The sequence below is a fragment of the Rana temporaria genome, chromosome 2, assembly GCF_905171775.1.
Source record: "Rana temporaria chromosome 2, aRanTem1.1, whole genome shotgun sequence".
NCBI lineage: Eukaryota > Metazoa > Chordata > Amphibia > Anura > Ranidae > Rana > Rana temporaria.
Window position 1 is genome coordinate 389,191,406 of NC_053490.1, and position 19,086 is coordinate 389,210,491.

General features: G+C 43.9%; 1 protein-coding gene across 2 annotated transcripts in view; it reads left to right on the plus strand.

The window, feature by feature from the left end:
* AHDC1 (AT-hook DNA binding motif containing 1) overlaps positions 1 to 19,086 on the plus strand; it is a 138,281-nt gene that overhangs the window by 104,688 nt on the left and 14,507 nt on the right. The window contains exon 4 of one of the 2 annotated variants that reach the window (XR_005747071.1): positions 342 to 5,137. Coding sequence is in view for 1 of the 2 variants with exons in the window: in XM_040337984.1 (XP_040193918.1) it covers positions 342 to 5,086 (4,745 nt within the window). In the remaining variant the exon portion in view is untranslated. The remainder of the gene's footprint in view (positions 1 to 341; positions 5,138 to 19,086) is intronic. The other variant, XM_040337984.1, reaches the window with a different exon arrangement.

A 19,086-nucleotide genomic window follows, 5' to 3' on the forward strand; every position in this document is an offset into this window, starting at 1 on the left:
ACCCTGGGAAAGCTTCATCATCAGTGCTTTTCTGGGAAATCCGAAAGATGTAGATCTACTTCTGTACGACCAGCCTGCCTATACATGGGTCAAAATTCAGCTGAACTCGCCAAATTTCGATTTATGTCTTTATATTCCATTTCGGTTTGATAAAGCACAACTACTGTGTAGGAAGCAGATTTGGTATATGCAATGAACCATTATGGCTGACCCCAGGTACATTATGGAATTATACATTTACAGATCAAGCCGTGCACATTTACATGAATATAAAAAAAATAAAAAAAAATGACTATACAATACTTTTTTTAAAACCGTAACCCTTTTTCTTTTCTTTCCAGACACCACCATTGCCAATCAAGAACACCAAGGTGAAGACCCTCGAACCCAGCACTCCTGGGGCCGCTCAAACAAACCCTTCTGCCGTTCATCAGCGGGAGCTCCAAAATTAGGTGTTGATGGAATAATCGCTCTATTAAAAAGCAAATGTGGCAATGGTCGTGTCAACCTTCAGCCAGTTGTTCGTTTGATGGATATCATGAAGGACCTTAGCCAACTATCCAATGACCTGCGATCCAGTGGTGTCCGCCTTAATTACAGCCATGTCACCAGCCCATCATCAGAGCCTGAAGATGCTGAGCCAGGATTACAGTACAGCTTTTTTTCTTCTCAAAGCCTTGCTTGTGGACTGAGAAGCCCTGAAGAAAAGCCTTCAGAAACAGTGGATAAAGAAACAAACCCTGTGTCTCCCAACCCAGACTCTTCTGAGTCTGCCAGTTCAAATGTTCTTCGAGAGCTTGCAGCTCTTGCCTGGATGGAACCACAGCCTACAGACACTGTAGAAGAAAGGGAAGAAGATAATAGTAGTAGTAATGTGGGAGAAAGTTCAAGCAATATAAGGACTGTGAATCAAAATGATAAAGACGAGTCATCGGGTGACGAGCAGAGTAAGCATGAAATTGAGGAGTCTGGGGAAGAACATGAAGAAGGTAAACATGAAGTGGAATCTGCTGAGCAGGAAGTATTTAAACAGGAAACATGTTTTGATGAGGAACAAAAGAATACACAGGGTGAGGAGGAGTCAGGGGAGGAGCATGAAGAGCATAAACAAGATGATGAATCTGGTGTGGAGCAGGAGGAAAGTAAGCAAGAAGAGTCATCGGATGAAGAACAGGAAGGGGAATCTGCAGTTAAAATTGAAGACCAGGAAGATCTGAAAATTGAAGCAGAGCAGGGTAAAATAAATGAAAGTCAGGAACTAATTATAGATATTAAAAAGCAGGAAAGAACAGGAGGTGGTGATAAAGATAAATCTTCAGATGACGAAGATGACATTGAGGTAGACAAGTGTAGCCAAATTGAAGACACTTACAAAGAAAAGGAAAGTACTGTAGAAGAGCAGATTGACGAAATGCCATGGATGCTACCTCTTTTTTCTCAAACATCAGAAACCCTTAGACGAACTCCGTTTTCTAGCCGCGGACATCGGTTTGGTTTCAGAGGCCGCAGAAGTGACAGATCAGGCAGGGGAAGGAGGAGAAGACCTGGAAGGCCAAGGGCATCTGATAGCAGTCTTTCCCGTGCGTTTGTAATGCCTCCTTATCATCGAACACCAGAAGAGCCCAGGGCTTACAGACTTAATGAACAAAATGCACTATTTCCAGTTCCTGCTGTTCATCACAAACCACCCACAGCAGAGGCTGATGTACAGCAGGGTCCACCACCAAAGCCAAAACGTAGGGGCATACGCAAAATGGTAGTTCGGATTGCCAGAATTCCAATGCCAATGGGAAGAAGAAATAAAACAAGCTATAAAGTATCTTCATTCAGTAGCACTCTAAGTGTGGAGGGAGGAGAGTTGATCGGTGGTTCAGGCCCAGGTCCCACCTCCCTTCTAAAGATGAAAAACAATGGACGTAATGTAGTAATGGTGTTTCCACCTGGTGAACTTCCAATCATTCTTAAGAGACGACGTGGTCGGCCTCCCAAGAACTTGGTCTTGTCTAGGGATACACCACCAGTCCTTCCCCAACCACCTCCTGTTGAACCCACACTACCACCACAGCCTACTCCCATGTCCCCTCAACCAGTTCCAGAAGGAGAGTTTGCAAAGAAAAGGAGACGACGGAAGCAAAAACTACAATCACCTCAGCCTTCTTATGTTGCAGACACTAATGACAGCAAATCTGACTACAGTGATGTACTGGCAAAACTTGCTTTTCTCAACCGACAAAGTCAAGGAGCATCGAGAACTTCACCTCCTCGTTGTTGGACACCAACATTACCCGAGTCCGTGCACCAAGCACCTGGAACTCCTAATATATCTCAATACCTTCATAGAGTTCAGGGCTATAGAAGAAGAGGAGGTCGTGGGGGAGGACCAGGGCGAAGAGGAGCTTGCAATAGCCACAATGCAGAGCTATCTCGCTGTTCTTTCACTGAGTTTTTTGAAGGCATTGGGAAGAAGAAAACAAAACCAAGAACCGTTGATCCTTTAAAACCACGAAAACGGAGACAGCCAAAGCCTGAACCAGATCCTAATGCTAAACCCAAGCGCAAGAGAAGATCTCGAAAAAATGGTGCTCTGCTGGGGGACATGGGAGAAGAACCTAGCTACCAAGGTGTGTCAGATTGGGGTGGTGAGAGTAAAAGTGGTCCATGGGCATCACAGCTTTCCAACAGTCAGTCGGGTAATCGAGCTTGCAGTTACCAAGGACCAGAACGCACCGGTTTTTCTGCCTTGCATGATGGCTCACCATCTCGTCAAGGTTTTTATGGTGGAACGGGATCTGTTACCCAGAGTGAAAGTGGAGGGCAGGATCGTCATGGACTGTTTACAGGCTACTTCCGATCTCTGTTGGACTCTGATGACTCTTCTGATCTTGTGGATTTTTCTTCTGTTGCACAGAGACAAGAAGCAAGAAAATCTGCATCTGCCTTCTCTGGGTCATCAGCCTCACCCAACCCAAGGGCACTTCAGTCATACCCCAATTCTCGGGGAGGGAAATCTAGCAACCCAGAATCATCATACCAAAGTTCAGCAGCCTCCAGGCAGCCATTTCCCCCCAACCGGGGAAACACAAATTATGTGTCACTTACCCAACAAGAATGCCGTGGATCTGATGCCTTTCAAAAGCTGTTGTCACGTTCTCCCAATTCCCAACATTCTGGAAACTTTAGCCAGTTCGGAGCCTTTCAAGGATCTACTGGTCAAAACTTACCTGGCCATGGAATTTTTGCACCAAACAAGCAGTACCCTGCTCCACCTGATTGCTTAGGTAATAAGGACTGTAGTTTTTCCTTCACTGGTGGTGGCAATAGTCTCCCGTCATCACCGGGCAGTGCCCATAGTAGCACTAGCTTTAGCCAGCAACAACAGATGTCAGCAGCAGGTTCAGGGTCTAATGTAGCTAAAAGTCCTTTTTTCAGCACATCAGAGTTGCCACCATATCCACCACTTAGGAGTGAAAGCCGTTCAGGCACCTCTTCACCTGCAGGTTATATGTTGCCTAAGGTGTCTGGTCCTATGTTTCCCGGTGAAAACAGTCGTACCTTTCCAGCATCAGTAGGAACAGGGCAATGGGGATTTCGACAAGGTTATGGACAGTCTGATTGGGGCCCTGATAATTTTGGGCAACTTTATGGGCCTGGGTTTGACTGCCACATGACTGAATCTAATGTCATCTTGGACATAAGCAACTATACACCACAGAAGGCTAAACAAAACACTGACAACTTGTCAGAGTCATCCTCTGACAGTACACAGTACACTCAACCTGGTGCAGGCTATCGCAGGGCTAACAGTGAAGCCTCATCTAGTGAAGGGCAGTCTAGTCTCTCCAGCCTTGAAAAATTGATGATGGACTGGAATGACACATCATCTGCACCAGGTTACAGCTGGAACCAAACTGTCCTCTTCCACCAAACAGCTAAACCTGGCAGAGGCCGAAGAAAGAAAACCGATATATTTGAGCCGTCACCCCACCACCACCTGGGCTTTTCTTCATCCTCCCCTTCATCTTCATCATCATCTGCTACTGCTCCCCCATCTGGATTTCCCACCAAAAGAGGAGGAGGGCCCAGGGGCCCAAGAGGTGGGCGAGGTGGAAATTGTACAACCAACAAGAAAGAAAGGGGTTCAGGCAAAGCTAAATTTTCCCCAAAACCACCTGCTCCACCACCATCCTCCTCAGTCAACTCCCTCTTTCAAGACACCTCAGATTTAGGACTGGACTGCTATAGTGGAGATAGCAGCATGTCACCTTTGCCCTCCCACTCGCGGGCGTATGGGGTGGGTGAGAGGGAGCCTCCTTGTGACTTCTCTGGACCCTATTCCATGAATCCATCTACCCCTTCAGATGGCACATTTGGCTTCCAGAGTGACTCTCCTGGGCTGGGCCCTCCCTCCACAGAGCTTGAATCTAGTAAACACTTCTCCCATCTCCCTACAGTTGGCAACACCAACACTGGTGCCCCACATCCTCCACCACCCCCACATGGACTGGGGTATGATCACCCGCTACAAGACTCTCCCTTTTCCCCTAACTGCTCCCCAACGCTTGAGCTGCGGCCAGGGGAGGGAAGAAAACTTGTACCCCCTCCCCACTCATCCTGTGATCCCCTGAAACACAGCCTGCCCCCCCACTTACCCTCTTGTAGGGAGCAACTTCCTCCACAACCCACAACACACCATCGCTATGACCCTCCCAGCTGCAAGAACGCTGGCTACTGGTATCCACCCCGCAGTCCTCCTTATGATGGTAAGGGTGGCTTACTTTCTGACTTTATGGGCAGGCGAGCAGAGGGTATGTCCTGCCTGAGCCCTCACATCCCAAGCCCTAAAAGAGACAAAGAGACGCTGGACATGGTAAGGGGGCATCACAGAGCCTCATATCCCTGCCCCCTGATCAATGATATTACCCATTCCCCCGTGCAGAGAGACTCCATGGTGCAGCTCCAGGATACTTATCGTTACCCAGCCTTCCCCCCCCAGGGTCCCCCAGTCCTTTCACCCCCGAACCTGAAGGGTGGTTTCTTGGGACCCGAGAACATCCCAGAGGACAACTTCACAGTCACCTCCCTCTAGGGGGAGTGGCATGTCCAGAGTCATCAGGAGCAGCGGAGTCAAAGGGGTGAGGTGAGAAATAGGCTACAATATGTGTTGGTACAATTGCACCAAAAAGAAAATCCATTTTTATTAGTTTATTTATTTCATACTGCCTTGTAACTGCTCTGTGTCCTCTTCAATAAGTTCTATGTTGACTTGCACAATGTTAAAAACTGTGCTTTTTATTTTGTTTCATTTCTTAATATGAAAATATTTGTATGCAAATCTAAATTAATTGTTAAAGTGAGCCGCCCGCTAAATAGTTAATATAGTGGGAGAGCACAAACATACTGTAATGGATGTGATATTTTATTTATTTTTTTGCGAATATCCTATGTGATCAAATGATCTCTTGATAACAGATCCTTGGAAAAAACAAGACACAAAGAACCAGGATGATGAAAGGAGAAAGTCATTATATGTGGTCTTGTAAATTAACACAAAATTGGCAACAAGAATTTTTTTTATCACGTGGGGGTGCATATTTCAAACATTGCTTTGGGTGCAAGTTTGTGAGGCAAAAAGGTTAGGGAAACTGAAAGCTGAGCCAAGGTAAAAAAAAGTAGTGGTTTCCTTGCAGTTAAACTGTCCTCTATTACCGTAGTTACTTATAACAAAGGGCCCTTTCACACTGCTCTGTAGCAAAAATGCATTCTGTTTCCTATGTGCTTCTCATGCGTTTTTGGATTGCTTGCACCTATGAAACTCAAAAATGCACATTTCTGTGTTTTTACCACGATCTCCATTCATTTCAATAGGAAACTGCGTGTTTGAGCTTTTCAAAACCTCACCAAAGATGCAACATGCAGGACTTTTCACCTGTAACGCGGATTTAAAGGGAAGGCTTTTTTTTTGTCTTTTTTGCAAGGTAAAAATGCAGGAAAAAACATACAAGTGTGAAAGGGCCCTTATTCTATACTTTGTGTATGTAGATGTGATCACCTTGGTAGAGGCAGAGTTTTGCTTCCCCCATGTCAGAGCTTTTAGCAAGACAACCCATGAGCAACACAGGAGTGACCTCAATGCTTGCTCTAAATCTCTTTAGACTATCAGTCAATAGGCAGCAGAGCCTTAAAGCGGGAGTTCACCCATTTGTAAAAAATAAAAAATTTCTCCCCTTAGCTTCCTGCTCGTTCGGTCTAGGGGAATCGGCTATTTGTATTAAAATATGAGCAGTACTTACCCGTTTTCGAGCTGCATCTTCTTCCGTCGCTTCCGGGTATGGGTCTTCGGGAGCGGGCGTTCCTTCTTGATTGACAGGCTTCCGACGGTCGCATCCATCGCGTCACTCGTAGCCGAAAGAAGCCGAACGTCGGTGCGGCTCTATACTGCGCCTGCGCACCGACGTTCGGCTTCTTTCGGAAAATCGTGACGCGATGGATGCGACCGTCGGAAGCCTCTCGGAAGCCTGTCAATCAAGAAGGAACGCCCATTCCCGAAGCCCATACCCGGAAGCGACGGAGAGGATGCATCTCGTAAACGGGTAAGTACTGCACATATTTTAAAATAAATAGCCGATTCCCCTAGTAAAAACGAGCAGGAATCTAAGGGGGAAAAGTGCCCTCTAAGGGTGAACCCCCGCTTTAAGCTGGCCATACACTATTTGAATTTCGGACAGTTCCTAATGAACTGTTGGAAATTCACTTTGTGAGTGGCCCTGTCACCAACCTCCCACCCAACATCTTTAGATTTGAACATTTTGGAAACAGACTGCATTTAATCAGATGCACTGGTTGTCCGAATACAATGGACACAGTGAGATTGGTTCATCTGTGCTGTATATTTTCATTTAGCCATGAGGCTGAATGAAAAAATTGAAGTGTATGGCCATCTTCAAACTCACATTGCAGAAATAACGTTATGAATCTGTAGGCACAGCAATGCCTAGGGCAGTGGTTCTCAACCTTTCTAGTGCCGTGGCCCCTTGATAAAATTTCCCAAATTGTGGAGACCCCCCAACAATAAAATTATTTTTGACGTGTGGGCTGTCAGCACCCAAGGCAAGACAAGTAATTTGCACCCCCAACCCATGGACATTTAGTGCTCCCTGAGTCCCTTTCACTTTGAACAGCATTAAAACCTCATATGATACATTTTAGGATGTACCACACTCTTTCTTCTCCTTTCTTTCCCTTTTATATCTCTCTCCCAATTTCTTTTTTTTGTTTTTCCTCCATCCCTCTCTCTAGCCGTCTTTCTTGTTCTTTCTCTTATTCTCTCCCTTTTTCCTTTCTTCCACCCCCTATTTTTCTCTCTCTTCCACGTATTCTCTATTTTTATTCCTTCTCTTACTCCTTGGAGGGGGGGGGGGATGGGCTGAGTGGAAGTGGTGGGGGGAGTTCTGATCAGCCAACTTAAGTGCTCTTGATCAAGGTCATCAGCTGATCTGAGAACTGTAGTGGGGACTTTTAATTGCAACTATAATTTACAGGTAATGTTACCCACTGTGTCTCCGACTCTGTAGTGTCTCGTAGCAGTGACACCTATGCTGAAGTCAGGAGATAGGGTCTCCTTATAGTTCCTCCCATCTCGCAATCCTCACCAGTCAGCGGACATCTAGTCATGCCGTGAACTGAATGGGCGGCTGCAAAGAGGCTGAGTGGGTGGACTTGGGCTCCAGGAACAGCCCAGCTGGGTGGCCACAGGCTCCAGGGACAGCCCTGCTGGGCAGCCGCAAAAAGGCTGGGAGAGTGGTGCGGGCTTCAGGAACAGCCCAGGATTTGGTGACCCCTGACAAATCATCATTTGACCCCCAAGGGGGTCCCAACCACCAGGTTGAGAACCACTGGCCTAGGGGGTCTTGAAAACCAGGAAGTGCCATGCTTTTTTTCCAGCATTCTGCTTGGGCACAATTACCATATCGCAGTGTTTTTCAACTCCAGTCCTCAAGGCACACCAACAGGTCATGTTTTCAGGATTTCCTTTAGATGAAACGGCTGTGGTGATTACTAAGGCAGTGAAACTGATCAAATCACCTGTGCAAAATAATGGAAAGCCTGAAAACATGACCTGTTGGTGTGCCTTGAGGACTGGAGTTGAAAAACACTGCCATATCTTACATGTAAGAAAAAACTCAGCGCTGAGGATCAAATAACTATCTCCATATAAACCTATCCCAATTTTATCAGTGTGCTAAGATTTAAAACAAAATTGGTTCCACTGCTGCCACCATACAATATAAATATACATAAAAATTGTAACGTCTCTGTGATTCATTTTACAAGTAGCGCTGTTATATATAAAAATCCAAATGAAAACAAGTTCAAAACAAAGTCCATACAAAAGTATTTACCCAGTGTTGTTAGTAGTGATATTACACCAATTTTCTTCTGCTCTTTGAAATAAAACAGTGCAGTCCTCTTTAATACAAATATCCTCCAACTCAAGACACCACCTTGCGTGATCCCTCTCCGTTTCAGATGAGAACTCACGACTTCATATGCCTCCCATTCTCATGGTTGGCAAATCAACTTTTTGGTTTAAAACGCCAACTCCAGTATGGATGTTATACTGCACCTCCGTATAGTTCATAATTAAGCAGGTATGTCATGTAGGAGAAAAAAAAACATTGATAAAGTAACCAAATCACCAATTAAAAAAAAAAAAAGTGCCGCTCACATTGATTACAAATAATTCATGCCTTTAAAAAAAAACAAAAAAAAAACACCAGGTGCTGTATCTGTGTTGGATCTCACCACCAGTGGATGTTTCAGTCCTGGTGTCTCTGATCACTGTGAAGCCACGGCCCAACACATTTCCACACTTCCGACTTTGTGACAGGGGAACTAAAATTGCATGAATTGTTCTGGGAATGGCTTTCATTTTTAAGTACATTTTAGTGGTTTGGTTACTTGGCACCAGCACACGGCAAAATCCATCCCCATCATAGATAGACAACGACCATTAGCACCATGGACGACCACCACCATAGGCAAATCTCTTGGATTGCATCATCTTGACAGTTTATGGCCTTAAAGTGCTTCTAAAGCTTTAGTTGTTTTTTTTTTGCCACAATGCATTCTCTGCATATTGGGGTAATAACCCATCTGTGTCCAGGATATTCCCACAACCTCCTCCTTATACTTGCCTGAGCCTCATCTCAACCCAGCGCTCTGCATGAGGGCTGAGGCTCTCTCCACTTTCACTCGTTACAGGGTAGTTTGATATCAGCAGGATCCATTGGCTTCTGCTACTGTCAATCAAATCCTATGATGAGAGTGGGGCAAAGCTCTGCTGTCTTTGTCTATGGACCCAGGCAGCAGGGTTCAGGAACGAGCCTGCAAGAGTACCCCCATTAGCAAGCGGCTTGTTGGGGGGGTACTTCAAAAGTGGGAGAAGCCAGGAGCGCCAGCGGAGGGTCTCTGAAGAGGAGGATCGGGGCTGCTCTGTGCAAAAATATTGAACAGAGCAGATAAGCATACCCTGTTTAAAAAAAAAAATGTTTAGTATCACATACAGACTAGGATGAGTAGAATTGGGGGAATCAATGGCGAAGAAGGATCTAGGTGTTCTGGTAGATCATAAGCTTAAAGCGTAACTCCACTTTTGTTGAGAAAAAAAACATTCTTCTCTGGGTGATCAATGTACATTGCAAGGGTTATAACAAACTTTGTTGCAGATTCCTACCTTTTGTTATTCTGAAGAGATCCATGTGTGTTTTTCTGTGCCTCTGTAGGTAGGTAATGGGAGTGGTTTCATAATTAACTGTCAGGTGTGGAACTTCAGGGCATTAATTAAGAAATCTGCTGGGCCTGCATCCCTTTAGACGGGCTCCTATTAAAAGTATCTCTCAAAAAATAAAAATTGTGTTGCAAGGGATACCTGAAATCTGACTAGTATCTTAGGCAGACTTCTGGGAAAATTGGTGAGCCTAAAACATAAGTCAATTATGTTTCTGGGGAGTGGTCAGTACACAATCTGTGTACAGAAAACTCCAGGTAGCCATATCGCAAAGTATTCTCAGAAAATTACGTTGGCTGCAGATTAAAAAGGAAAGGTACATTTTAATCAATTACAAAATTATTAGTGTCTCAATCAAATGCGCTTTATTTTTTCTTTATTTGCTATTTATTTTTCCTCACAAAGTGGTCACACGTTCATAACATGCAATGCCAAGCTGCAGTTTCCAAAACGAGCAAAGTCTCTTTTCTTGTATTAAGAGAGATATGGAACCCAGAGAGAATATGACCCCTGTATAAATCATTACTAAGACATCATCTGGAATATGCAGTTTAGTTTTAGGCACCAGTTAACAAAAAGGATATTGGGGAATAGCAGAAAGTGCCAGAGAAGAAAAACCAAACTGATAAGGGGCATGGAGGAGCTCAGCTATGAGGAAAGATTAGAGGAACTAAATTTATTTTCTTGAGAAGAGGAGATTAAGGGGAGGATGTGATCAACCTGTATAAATACATAAGTGGTCCATATAGTCAAATTTGTGATGAGTTATTCACTTAAAGGTCATCAGAGGACAAGGGGGCACTCTTTACATCTGGAGGAAAAAAGATTTAGTCTCCAAATATGGAAAGGTTTCTTCATAGTTAGAGCTGAAAATGTAGAATAGACTCCCTCAAGAGCTGGTTCTGGCTAGCTCAGCAGCTTGCTTTAATAAAGGTGTGGATTCTTTCCTAAATGTACATAATCTAACAAGATACTAACATTTATAGACAAAGTTGATCCAGGGAATATTCGATTGCCTCTCGGGATCAGGAAGCATTTTTTCATCTGCTGAAGCAAATTGGATCATGCTTTGCTGTTTTTTATTTTTATTTTGTTTGCCTTCCTCTGGATCAACTGGTATAGGATTGTGTGTGTGTGTGTATATGAGATAGTATGATTGATTGTTTTTTTGTTTTTTTTTTCCCTTTTATTGGTTGAACTAGATGGACTTGTCTTTTTATCAACCTGACTAACTACCGTATATACTAGAGTATAAGCCAAGTTTTTCAGCCCCTTTTTTAGGGATGAAAATAGCCCCCTCGGCTTATACTCGAGTCAGTGTACCTGTCGGGTCGTGGGCATCCATTTTTCAAAAGTCGCGGCTTCCTCCTGGTTCGTTATAGGCGTTTGACACTGTGTTCCGCTACCGCTCATTACGGAGGTCCTCTCATCCTTGGACTTTCCCAGCAGACACTGTGTTCAGTGTTCTGCCTATCATGGATGTCCTCTTGTCTGAGGATGAAAGAAGGTCTGTGATAGGCGGTAGCCTATCACAAACGCCTATCACGGACCAGGAGGAAGCCACGACTTTTGAAAAATGGGCGCCCGCTACCTGCAGGGTACACTGACTATCATGGAATGAATGGGAACAGAAGGAAGCCGGGACTTTTGAAAAATGGATGCCCGCAGCCTGTAAAGAATACAGGTACACTGAGGCTGCAATGGGCACAGTGAGAATGGGCACAGTAAGGCTACAATGGGCACAGTGAGAATAAGCACAGTAAGGCTGCAATGGGCACAGTGAGAATGGGCACAGTAAGGCTGCAATGGGCACAGCAAGGTTGCAAATGGGCACAGTGAGGCATGCAAATGGGCACAGTGAAGCTGAAAATGGGAATTGTTTACCCTCTTTTCCGCTTACAGTAGCTGCTGCATTCTCACCCTAGGCTTATACTCGAGTCAATATGTTTTCCCCAGTTTTTTTGTAGTAAAATTAGGGCCTTGGCTTATACTCGGGTCGGCTTATACTCGAGTATAAACGGTATGTAACCTTAATACAGCCATCTTTGTCCAGGGCTCAGAAACACCCCGCCTCTTTTGCTTCTCCCGTTTCACAACCAGAGTCAGATCCCCATATGGCAAGCCTAGAGGATGCAGACATGGAAGAATGAAGATGTTAAGGCAGTATTGAAGGAAGCTGTGGAAGATTTCTGTCTCCAGATTGTCGCTATTCTAACCAAGGAGCTTTATGCCATATGCTTTTTAATATTTATAAGCTCATTGCCTCTGTCTGCAAAAGCCTTGGCATTGTTTTGACCTTCCTCTGTTTCGTAACGCCACTTTGGTCATAAAGAAATTTGTAAAAACCTACAAAACCTTTCTTGTTCGTGAACTGGTAGAATTTGTAGTTTGGGTCACGCCTGTAAGGATTTTCAGGGTGTTTCTCAGATGAGGCCTCCCTTGCAGCACATTGTGCTTCCCAGGGACCTTAATTTGATTCTATGCCTTTGCAGAAACCTTTGAACTCATTAGGGATGCTCCCCTGGAGATTGTTGCCAGCAAAGTAGCCTCTTTGGTAGCTATAATGTCTGTCAGACATGTCTCCCATAAAGAGCCTTTCCTCATACTCCACAATGACAAGGCAGTTTTATGTCCAAGATCATCCTTTCTTCCAAAGGTGGTTTCTGCATTCCATCTCAATGGAGATATTATTCTGTTATCCATGTGCCCTTCTAAGCATCCAAAGGAATTCTCTACATTGCCTGGGTGTAGTCAGATCTGTTAAGAGTATATCTTAAAGCTACTGCTATCAAATGGATTCCCTAGAGCAGTGATGGCGAACCTTGGCACCCCAGATGTTTTGGAACTACATTTCCCATGATGCTCATCAACACTGCAAAGTGCATGAGAATCATGGGAAATGTAGTTCCAAAACATCTGGGGTGCCAAGGTTCGCCATCACTGCCCTAGAGTAGTGCTTTATTCAAAGTAAAAAAAAAGGACTTTTAAATTTGGCTATGGCTAATCTGGCTCGAAGACAGGCAACGGTGACTGGGTGACCTTGGATTGTGATGGGTCGATAGAGATCTACTGCAGTGGATAACAGGGAACAACAAGAGGACCCATGGAGTAGGGGTGAGGGAAGGGAGAAGGAAAGGGGGGGGTGAAGGAAAAAGGGGAAAGGGGCATGGAAGGGAAACCTACAAAAATGGTATATATATCATCTCGTTGAGACCTGGGGGGGGGGGGGGGGGTGTTAGCGTTGAGATTTTCCAACCACAGGGTCTCTCTGAAGGGATCGTCTTGTCCCAGTCACCCCTCTAGGGCTCTGTTGAACTAACTGAAGGACCAAGAATTTGACAGCTGTAACGTCAAAACGATGGTGTAGCCCAATTGTTTCAGCCTATGGTGGCGTGTTTACCATTACCAGTGTAGTATAGGTGGTCCCGATTCTCTTTCAAAGTTCTTGTATTGTTTTGCCAACATAGAAGGCATTACACTTACACAGCATAAGGTAAATCATAGTGCTGCAATTAGAAAAGATACGTGGTGATAAAATCTTGCCATTGGGTAACTGGAACCTCTTTCCCTTAAGAATCCAGGGGCAGGGGGGACAATCCCCACATTTGAAGGTTCCACAAGGTCCTAAAACAGTTTGTTTTGAAGGTAGATAATGACTGCTAGTCAGATGGTCTCTTAGTGAGGTGTAGGACACCTGCTGAGTATTCATAAACCCTGGGATGACCCCAAGCAATGAATGAGAAGGGTGGGCAACAATTGGGCAAACCAGAAGAACCTTGCAACCAAAGTCTGTGTCTGCAGAGGATTGGAAAAAAGTTTTAGATTTTAAAAGGACAAATTTTGCTGAAATGGGAGTAAGTAATCAGTGGGCACGATTAAAGTCTACTATTCTATCAACTAGATTATATATTGGGCAAGTTAGTAAGCGGAAGGAAAAAAACAATATGGTTCACTAAAGAGGTAAGTAGGATAGTAAAGAAAAAGATTAAAGAAAACAGGAGGTGTAGCTGACAGAGGCGTATAATAGACACAAGGAGGTAAAACACATTATCAGTGCTGCCAAAGCACAGGAAGAGGAGGAATTTGCCAAGTCTATTAAAGGAGATAAAAAAAAATTTAGGTACATTTTAGTGATAGAAGGAAAAAATATAATGGGATCACCAAGATGAAAACGGCACAGCACCTATGTTGAAGCAGACCAGGATATTGTAGCAAACCATTTAAGAAATTACTTCTGTTCAGTCTTCTTAGAAATAAATTGCATGAAAAGTTAGGGAATCATATTGGTTCTAGTAGTGACAGTTTATTAGGATTTCTGAAGACAGGTAGCAGAGGAACTGGCTCAGTTGAGGCTTAATAAAGCAATAGTTCCTGATGGTATTCATCCCAGAGTTCTAAGAACTTCGAGTTTTTGGACCATAAATGTCTCTTTTTAATCAATTTCTTCTAACAGGGGAAGTTTCCTATGACTGACAGACACCTAATATTGTACCTATCCACAAAAAGGGCAAAAAGGTAGATGCTGGCAATTGCAGGCCAGTGAGTTAAACATCAATTGTAGTCAAGTTAATGGAATCACTCCTGAAAAGGATCATTAATCACCTAAAAATACACAGCTTGCTGGACCCAAAGCAGCATGGCTTCACTGAGGGCAGATCATGTCGGACTAATCGGATTTTTTTGGACTATATTACCAGTGTTTTGGACCATGGTGGTGCTGTGGACATAGCATATCTTGATTTCAGCAAGGCATTTGATACAGTTCCACATAATCTAATACAAAAGTTTTTCAAGCTAGGACTTAACCCTTGGGTGGTTCGGTGCAGTTAGCTAAAGGATCAATACCAGATTGTGGTTGTAAATGGAGTTCATTCAGAACAGAGACCAGTCACTAGTGGGGTTCCACAAGGCTATTTAACCTATATTTAAGTGATCTAAATAAAAGTTTGTTGGGCAAGGTATGTCTTTTTGCTGATGTCACAAAGGTGTGTAACAAGGTTGAGGTGGTGTCTGTAACATGGAACATGATTTGGCATTGCTGTAAGATTGGTAAAATAAGTGGAGACTGCAGTTCAATACAGGTGAAACTCAAAACAAATTGAATATTGTGCAAAAGGTGAAATTAATATATGAGATGGACTCATTACATACAAAGCAAGATAGTTCAAGCCGTGATTTGTCATAATTGTGATGATTATGGCTTGCAGCTCATGAAAACCCCAAATCCACAGTCTCAGAAAATTTTGAATATTGTGAAAAGGTGCAATATTCTAGGCTCAGTGTCCCACTCTAATCGGCTAATTAAGCCATAACACCTGCAAAGGGTTCCTGAGACTTTAAATGGTCTCTCAGTCTGGTTCAGTAGAAATCACAATCATGGGAAAGACTGCTGACCTGACAGTTGTGCAGAAAACCATCATTGACACCCTCCATAAGGAGGGAAAGCCTCAAAAGGTAATTGCAAAATAAGTTGGCTGTTTCCAAAGTTCTGTATCAAAGCACATTAATAGAAAGTTATGTGGAAGGGAAAAGGGTGATAGAAAAAGGTGCACAAGCAGCAGGGATGACCGTAGCCTGGAGAGGATTGTCAGGAAAAGGCCATTCAAAAGTGTTGGGGACTTTCACAAAGAGTAGACTGAGGCTGGAGTCAGTGCATCAAGAGCCACCACACACAGATGGATCCTGGACATGGGCTTCAAATGTCGTATTCTTCTTGTCAAGCCACTCCTGAACAACAAACAACGTCAGAAGTGTCTTACCTGGGCTAAAGAAAAACGGACCTGGTCTGAGTGGTCTAAAGTCCTCTTTTCTGATGAGAGCTAATTTTGCATCTGGAAACCAAGGATCCAGAGTATGGAGGAAGAATGGAGAGGCACACACTGCAAGATGCTTGAAGTCCAGTGTGAAGTTTCCACAGTCTGTGTCTGTGTCCATGTCATCTGCTTGTGTTGGTTCACTGTGCTTCATTAAGTCCAGGTCAATGCAGCCGTCTACCAGGAGATTTTGGAGCACTTCATGCTTCCTCCGCAGACAAGCTCTATGGGGATGCTGACCTAATTTTTCCAGCAGGACTTGGCACCTGCCCACACTGCCAAAAGCACCAAAACCTGGTTCAGTGACTGTGGGATTACTATGCTTAGGAAAAACTTTTTGGGGGTACTTATTTCAGATGATTCAAAAAAGCGTAAAACGGCGTGACCAGGCAGTGGGGAAAAACAAATAGAATATTAGGCTGCATCACTAGATGGTTTACCAGCAGGAGGAAGGGGGTCTGGATTTTCCCATATAGATCTTTAGTGAGGTTTCATTTAGAATACTGTGTCTAGTTCTGGAGATTTCACTTACCGAAAGATATTGATAGAACGAGTCCAGAGACTGGTAACAAAAATGGTGAAAGGTTTGGGGGATAAAACATATCGAAAGCCACTTCAGGAACTTAATCTGTACAGTCTGGAGGAAAGCAGGGAAAGAGGGGCCATGATTGAAACCTTTAAATACATCAAAGGGTGATTGTGGTTAAGGAAGGCAGTCTTTTCAATATAAAAAATCAAAATCAAGAACACAGGGACATGACCTCAAACTGGAGGAAAATAGTATTATTTTACTGAAAGGGTAGCTGATTGGAATACACTACCAACAGAGGTAGTGCGACAATAAACCGTAAATGGCTTCACACATCCTTGGGATAAACATAGATCTATAGCCAGACAACAAGGTAAATAAAAAAAAACTAAATGGGCAGACTCAATGGTAACTGGTAAAACATAAAGGGTATGAACAGAGGACTAGGTGGCAGTCTTGCCGAGCTGGGCTGTAGAGGCTTGGTGTTGGAAATCCCAGCACCACCCACTGATCTGGCGGAGTGGGCGCATGAATGCACAGGAGTTTTTTTCCATTAGAATGTAAACTCTAATGATCGACTGTTTGCTCCATTGAGCAGTGGTTGACTTTTTGCAGCCCCTGGACCTAAACCAACGTTGAATCCTTGCAATTCAAGGCGAGCCCCACTTCAAAAGATGAATATTTTCTCTGGAGTTCAACTTTAATAGTCATGAGACAACAGTTTTTTACCTGTCATTACCGGCCCCCCCTAAAGGTGCATGTTTGGGCTGCATCTGTATTCATTGCGTCTGAGCTGCAGGCCTGGAACAAGCATGCAGAAAATAAAGCCAGAATTTCCCATCTTTCACTTATTTTGAATCCGTGATTCATCAAATATTAAAGTAAAAATAATCAGCATGACAGCCAGGTAGCTTGCATTTTTAGAGACATAGGCAGCCTGAGATACTATTTAGTATTCAAAACTTTTCTGCTTATGCTGGCGAAATGCAGCTTAACCACTTGAGCCTGTAATACTACTTAATTACCAGGCCATTTTTCAGCTTTCATTGTTCGATAGTTTGACAATTACTTGCACATGCAACGTTGTACCTAAAAATATTTTTACCACAATTTTTTTGAAATGAGAAAACATGCTGGCATTGAAGGTGGTTAAAACATAAAGATTGCTCATGAGCTAGACATTCTCTAGTGGTAAATGCAAAAAAGGAAAATGACCTCTTGGATCAATCACAGGCATGACTCCTAGAGTCATAATGAGATTTGTAGCTTCACAGGCTGCCTACCCCTGATGTAATCCTTGGAAGTTGAAAGTAAACAAAAGGAATTGGCAGAGGAGAAACTGCGAAGCATACAGGAAATCCGTGATATTGTGGAAAAAGATGACCAGTAGACAGGCAGCAATCAAAGATAAAATTAGATTTTTCAAGTAAGCTTCTATTGGATTGTCCACTAAATATTGCTTATATTGCAATTAACAATGCTAATCTTCTAAAATAGTGTATGTTGTGACCATAGAGCTTTAAAGGGTCAGTGCACCGGGGCGATCACAAAAATGCGGTTATCCAGAAAGGAGTTAATAGCCGGGTCATACTGATGGTAATGATGAAAAAAAGTTTGACTTGTATCATGTTCCCACAGGCTGGTATCCCCCCATTTTTCCCTTTCTGATTTGTAGTCCAGTGTTAGAGGATGATCATGCGACACAGCAGAGTTTCAGTTGAGGCCAAGTATAGACTTTAAAGCGGTGGTTCACCCTAAAAAACACGTTTCTACCATGAAATCCAGCATACTAGCGTGAGTTACAGTATGCCTTTATTTATTTTTTTGCGCCGTACTCAGTTTAATCCCGTAGTTACGTTTCAGACTCCCCGTGGGGAGTAGGCGTTCCTATGCAGAGGGGAACATGATTGACGGCCGGCTATGGCGCGTCACGCTTCCCGAAAATAGCCGGAGTAGGACTCTGCTCTTCACGGCGCTATACCGCGCCTGCGCACAGACTAGGAGCTGACTGCGCAGGCGCCGTGAAGAGCCAAGTCCTATTACGGCTATTTTTGGGAAGCGTGACGCGCCATAGCCAGATTAAACTGTGAGTACGGCGCAAAAAAATCAAATATAAAGGCATACTGTAGCTCGCGCTAGTATGCTGGATGGCATGGTAGAATTATTTTTTTTTTTTTTAGGGTGAACCCCCGCTTTAAATGCTATAATGGGAAGAGTTCTTACTTAAAGCGGAGGTTCACCCTAAAACAATTATACCATTACATCTAGCATACTTCCGACATCTACAGTATGCTGGTTTTTTTTTTTGGTTTTTTTTTGGCCGTACATACCGTTTTATTATTTTCCCTCCCGGGTTCTGGCTCCCGCGGGACTGGGCGTTCCTATTCAGAGGTTAGATGATTGACGTCTGGTGAAAAACTTCCCCTGGCGCATAAGGCGCGTCACCAGTTTTACGTAACTAGCCAACCTGCGAGTCTGCTCTATATGGCGCCTGCGCAGTCAGCTCTACACGGCGGGCGCAGGTGCCATATAGAGCCGACTCGCAGGTCGGCTAGTTACGTAAAACTGGTGACGCGCCTTATGCGCCAGGGGGAGTTTTCCACCTGACATCAATCATCTAACCCAGGGGTCCTCAAACTTTTTAAACAGGGGGCCGGTTCACTGTCCCTCAAACCGTTGGAGGGCCGGACTATAAAAAAAATTATGAACAATTCCCTATGCACACTGCACATATGTTATTTTGAAGTGAAAAAACAAAATGGGAACAAATACAATATTTAAAATGAAGAACCCAGTAAAGTTAAACCAACAAACTTGCCAGTATTTCAATGGGAACTATGGGCCTGCTTTTGGCTACCCCCCCTCACCTTTGCAAGCCCCCCCACCATCATCATCAGCCCCCCCACCATCATCATCATCAGCCCCCCCACCATCATCATTTCATCATCATCACCCCC